Genomic DNA, 5925 nt, shown 5'->3' on the forward strand with positions numbered 1-5925 from the left:
AATTCTTTTGGGTGGTTCTTCAACTTTAAACTCCAGCTTTACCAGAACTTTAAGTGTTGCATTTGCTTTAGAATGATTCCTATCAAAGTGGTTACAGTATTGCTCTTTCTACCAGACGCACTTTGCAGGAATTATTAAATGATTAGGCACAAGTGCAAGGTGGTGTGAATAATTTTGATGAACTGTAATGTTGAAGAGAAAACACTATTTGTTGTAAACAAAGTTATGAAAGACCACTGAATTATGCGAAACCTCGGTGTAAAACATAAATTAAATTATACTCTGGGTAAGCTCTAACAACCTTTCTGTCAGAACTGCCAGGTCATCCCTTGCTATGTACAGAACCCACTTCCTCTGCTTGGCTTATTCCAAGATGCTGAAGGATATTAATGACTCGGATTAACTTCCTAGGTGTTCTTAGTTTTGAGTTAAGACTGAACAAATATCTCCTGCAGGGTTTTAGTGGCAGAATGTTTTGGAATATCTTGGTTGTTTATTAGAACTTGTGGTACTTTGCTCTATGAGAGGGGCACTGATGAAGTTTGTGAAAATTCCAGTTTGCACCAGTGTATTCTGGCTGTTCACTTTCCACCTAGAAGAGGGCTAAGTTTTTCAAAAAATGGGAGCCTATCATTAGATAACTGGATCCAAATTTGGACTAGTAGTAGATTTTCCAGAGTCCAAGGTAACCAACACAAAAATGAGATACTAGGTGTGATTAAAGAAAAGAAGAAATACAAATGCATCATGATTATGTGACAGAGAACTTTCTCTTTGAAGCTCTCCATTTTCAAACTCCTATCTCACTGCCTGTGACCAGCTATATGAAAACAAGAATCAGGGCACGCTGCACTAGGTATGATGTTAGGTCATAAGCTGTGTCAGGAACAGGGCTTAGCACTGAAGACCACGCTTGGCAGCTTCTTAGCTGCTGTCTCAAGTTAGTTGTAATAGTTCAGCGCTGTTTCTCTGCCTCACAGCTTTTATTTTGATTGGCGTGGTAGCTGTTACTGTTCTGACCCGACCAGTCAGAAAGTAGGTGGTGAGCAGTGTTTCTAGCAAGACGCAAATCTCTCTTTGCCCTCCTTTTGACGAGTGCTATGTTTCCTGAATGATGGAAATGCTTGCAGAAAAGAGGTCCATTTCTTTGTGCTTATTGAGCCAAATACCCCATCCAGCAGGCAAGGCCGTGTGCAGTGTCTTTCATGTGGCTGTGTAGGACAGGAACTGCTTCATCAGAGGGCTCATGGGAGAGTCCAGGGTGTAGTCCACTAACCAGAGATGACACCTACTCCCCTGGCACCCCAGATATTTTTTTAGCTGGACTGGCTGTGAGTCTGAGGGATGGTGTCACCCAACAGCACTGACCCCAGCAGCATCACTGCCTCCCGCAGCTGGGGTTTTAGGTAAAGCCTCATTTCCCGGGTTGTGACATAGCTGCCTGTAAATTTTCTCTCCACATTCTTCTTCCAGTACTTTTCCTGAGTACCTTATACCTTATAGGAAATTATATTAACTTTTCTGAACCAGGAAAGCAAACTGCAATGTGGTTTTCAAAAGCAGAAGATCTTGGTAGCCTGTGGACTTAGAGAATGATAGAAGTGCTTTTGAACTCCATTCTAGACAAGCCAGGGTTGGTGTTTTACTGGTTACACTTGGCAGAAGTGGCAGTGTTAGCTAGTAAGATGAAAGAGGAAAAGAAGAGTATACAAGAAATGACTGATTAATATGTGCTCCTGTTTTTGATAAATTTTAGTCTAGTTAGTGTAATCTTAGTCTGCCAAACATTGTGTAACTTGATGTGAAAGCTCTTGAGCGTTCTGCCTCTGCCCACATTCCTGTCTATCTCTTTTGGGGGACAGAGGAGGAAAATCTCAGTTGGTTTGAAGTAAAACAGAGTCTCTTGAAAGTATAATTTTTATTCTGATTGTGTACTCGGGTCTGTTCTGACTGCAGATCTTGCAGACAGTAATGAAGATGCAGTTGCGCAGAATCCCTTTTGCAAACATGTGTCGCCCTGGACCAATAACAGCTTGCTGTTCCTTTGTATTTCCTGTTCCCCACGTCCATTTTTGCAAGTATTGGACTCATTCATGCCAAGAACTCTTGAAAAATTATCTCATTTGATTGACTAATTCTTGTGAATATTTTATTTCAGGTTATTGTAGCTGTACTATATAATACGACTAAAATGTCCCTTCTTTATTTGACTTTTCTAAGCATAGCTCTCCATCTATACTCATTAATAGATTAGAGTACCAAATGCCCACCTGGTAGGCAGCTAACTCAATATTACAGGTATGTAAGTGCCAGTCTTGCTTCTCTGCTCCCTTTTTAGCATCTATGGGGGCGAACGATGCACTCAGTGTTTGGGTGCCTAATAAGATTTAGGTGACATTTTGAGAGACTGTGCCGTTCTCTCACAGCCGTTTTTGTGCGGGGTGTGAATTGGAAAAGGTGAAAAAGGCCATCTGCAGGCTAATGAAAAGATACTTGTGCAACCCGTAGCAAACACTGCCATGTACTGAACTTGGCTGGTACCCGCTGTGCATGCACTCGGCTTGGGCTCAGCAGCAAACCCCTGAACTCCACATGGTGGGCTCCCTGGCTCGCTGACACGCTCTTGCTGGCTCTGCAGGGAAGCGGGGCTGTCTGCAGTGCTCCTCTGAGGAAATCCTTCCTGATTGACACGCTTCCTGGGAAGAGCTACAACAGTTCATTGTAGTACAACTGTGAATTGTTTTTGCACCTACTGCTGTCCTTTCTCCCGGTGTAACTGTCCAAAAAAGAAAAAAAATATATATATAGACCACGGTTGCCGAACAGCCTTGCAATGACATCTGGAGATATCTGCATGCTTGATGCTGTTGGGGTCCTACACCCCTTGGGCTGGTCATATTGCTGTGTGGTCTCATCCTAGTTCTTGCTCCTTTTTCTGGAGAGTTGTTTTTCACCAGAGGGGATTTGGTGTGTGGGTGTTTGAATGCTGCTGTTTGCTGTTTTTTAAAGGACTTCTAGCCCTCCCATGGGGTTACTGCAGCAAAAAATCATACCTGTGCTACAGCCCAGCATACAGACTGCTGACAGGTACCAAGTGGAAAAACCCCGCTCATAGTGTGCTGTGTTTTGTCAACATGTTTTACTGCCCATGGTTTTCAGCAATTTGTTAACATTTATCTTTTTTTTTTCTTTTTTTCCATTTGTGCCTACATTGCCTGGCAAACCATGTTGTTCTATTATAACATTTCTTTTTCTTTTTCCCATAAGTTGCCAGTATCCGTGTCCTTCCAATTTAATAATCACTGTTGAATTTAAACAAAATGTAGAACCCCCCCAAAATAATACTGATGTTCAATCAGATAAGCGTATAACCCATTTTTTTTTTCAAGATATTAGTTCCTGGATCCATTTGTAACTACTTTTTTTCATTTAAGTTGTTCTGAATTCTGTTTTCTGTTGTCCAGCTGTTACATGACAGACATCTCCAAAAGTGCTGCTGGCCTGCTCAGTAGCTGTAGGCTGTGTATTCTCCTTTAGGTTCTAACCGACTGCAGCACTCGGCTGCCAGCAATGTTTAAGACAGTAAGGATGGAAAACAGGGCTTATCCCATAAACTCTGCAATATGCTGGAGTGTTTTCGGTGCAGGTTTGCATTACCTAACCTAGCTCATCAGTGAATTGCTCCAGTCTCTTCAGTAGCCTCGTTGCCTTCTCCACGCATTAGGGAGGTCTCTGCTGTTATGGCAGAGAGGGAGGGACTGGGAACAGAATTCCACTTTGAGAGGTCTCTTCTCAAATGCTGGACTTGCTGATTTACGTGAAGGTGGGGTGGTATTGTTGGTGAGGGTAGTTCCTGGACTTTTCCCTTTTTCATTTCCAGCATCTCTGGATTGGCATAGATGCCTTTGCCCTTTCCTTTCTGTCTTGCAGTGTGTTTGCTGGGTTCAGCCCAGCTCTTCCCTTCTTAAATGTGACTCAGGACTTGTCTCAACATTAGCATTTACACTTTTCTCTCTAATTTATGCTCCTCCTTTAGTAGTGCTAGGGCTTTAATTTCAGGGTATATCTTTTGCCTCCCTTCCCAAGCAGGGCTTGCAGGTAGACATTATGAAGTCTTGGGCATACTGCATCCAGTCCTAGACCTGTACAAGTAAAATGTAGTGCTCTGGCACTGCAGAACATTGTTTTAAGGACAAGAATTTAGTTATTGAGTGCTACCAGCCAGCATGAGGACAAAAAGCTGTTCATAAGAATGGCCTTTAACAGGGCAATATCCCAAGAGTTTTCCCCGCCAGCATCGCTTTAGCTTGCTCAGTTGCAGGACATTGTTCAGTTTGAAAAGTTCTGAACTTCTGCTCAGAATAAATGTAATCGCTGCCAGGTGTCTAGTATCTCCACAAGAGCTGGCTTCTACTAACACAGACTCACGGCCTGGCTTGATTTTGGGCTTTGTGTTGGCCTGTGAAATGTTCACTGCACCTTGCATCAGTCAAAGAGCTATCAGTGCCCACAGGATGACATCGCTCTTCCCTGCACTTTCCTTCTGGCATGAGATGCCCTCTGCTCTTTATGGTGGCAGCCATCTGTCCCCTTCCTCCAGAGAAAGCAGGTTTGTCTTTTCCCTCTTCTTTCAACCCCAACCATTTGTAGAAGTGAGGAAGTGGCCTGGGCAGTAAATCTAGCAAGAAAAAAAAAAAAATCCTTTTCCTCAAGCAAGGAGAGCTCTGTACGTGCTGGGTTAAGAGACTAGATCGTCCTGGTAGCCAGAACAGCAACTTTTTTCCCCCCCCAACAGTCATAATCAAAGCAGTGAGAACATAGATATTTGTGGAACTTTTGTTGAAAGACCTATAAACTATTAAACACTTGATTTTTAAAAAACAGCATAGCACTGGCTACTTGTCTCTCATATAAACTTGGGCGTGGCCAGTAGGTGTACAGTGACATGCAGCACCTTTTACATGACCGTAGTGCACCAAATAACCCTTATTTGATTTTGTCTGTCTCTCTTTCCTTCATGGCTTAAGGCATCACACAGTTACCCGAGGTATAACTAAAGGAGTGAAAGAAGATTTCCGCCTGGCCATGGAGCGCCAGGTCTCGCGCTGTGGGGAGAATCTCATGGTGGTCTTGCATAGGTTCTGCGTGAATGAGAAAATACTGCTGCTTCAGACTCTTGCTTGAACGGACCGGACCATGATGCAGTGTGTCTGACGGAGAGAGGGGAAGGCTCTTCACTGTATGAACAGCCTCTTGGCAGGGGGAAATCCCTTGTCCAGAGAAGTTCCTTATTGAGTTACAGGTTCTCCAGTACACAAACACTACTCAGTGTTTGTTCACCACTTTTAGTTTTCTTATCTGGGTAGATCAAACTTTATAAATAAAACTTTGTTTAAGAAGTAGTCTGTAATGTCCTGTTTGTGTTTGTTTTTTTTCTACAGCATACTACTACGGTGTGCGTCTTGGTTCTCTCCATCTTTATACACACACAGGGAACACAGCAGGGTATTTCAGCACTATTTATTCACACTAGTTTGGAAATCACAGCATGACTGAATTTCCTGAGTTTCCAAAAGCTTCTCTTACATTAAATTAGTCTGCTGTCTCCCTTTTTAGCTGAATTCTACCTGTATTGCTGGTTTTTAGATTCAGGGCCCTTACGTAAATCCATTCATAAAGAGGATTGCTTTGATCAAACTTTGGTAATATCCAAGTGATTATATAAAGTCTATAGGAACTGGCCTCTCTGCACTCTCAGAGTGCAGCACATGAAACCCGGACCTCATCCATAGTAGAGGTACGTAACACAAAGGCCCAGAACATGCCCGAGTGGGCTACTAAACCTGTAGCAGCCACATGCCGACTAATAAGCCACTAGAAGAGATCTTTGGCAGCAGGCTTCAGCACGATCCTAAACCCCAGGTT

The 5925-nt window shown here is 43.1% G+C and overlaps 1 protein-coding gene across 1 annotated transcript in view; it reads left to right on the top strand.

Moving 5' to 3' along the window:
• The window catches only part of INTS10 (integrator complex subunit 10), a 17515-nt gene extending 12114 nt beyond the window's left edge, over nucleotides 1-5401 (top strand). Inside the window, exon 16 of the mRNA XM_010078406.1 lies at nucleotides 5028-5401. Coding sequence (XP_010076708.1) covers nucleotides 5028-5184 — 157 coding nt within the window. The 3' untranslated portion in view covers nucleotides 5185-5401. The remainder of the gene's footprint in view (nucleotides 1-5027) is intronic.
• The last annotated feature ends 524 nt before the right edge of the window (nucleotides 5402-5925 follow it).

The sequence above is a fragment of the Pterocles gutturalis genome, unplaced genomic scaffold (assembly GCF_000699245.1).
Source record: "Pterocles gutturalis isolate BGI_N339 unplaced genomic scaffold, ASM69924v1 scaffold53033, whole genome shotgun sequence".
In the NCBI taxonomy this organism is placed as follows: Eukaryota; Metazoa; Chordata; class Aves; order Pterocliformes; family Pteroclidae; genus Pterocles; species Pterocles gutturalis.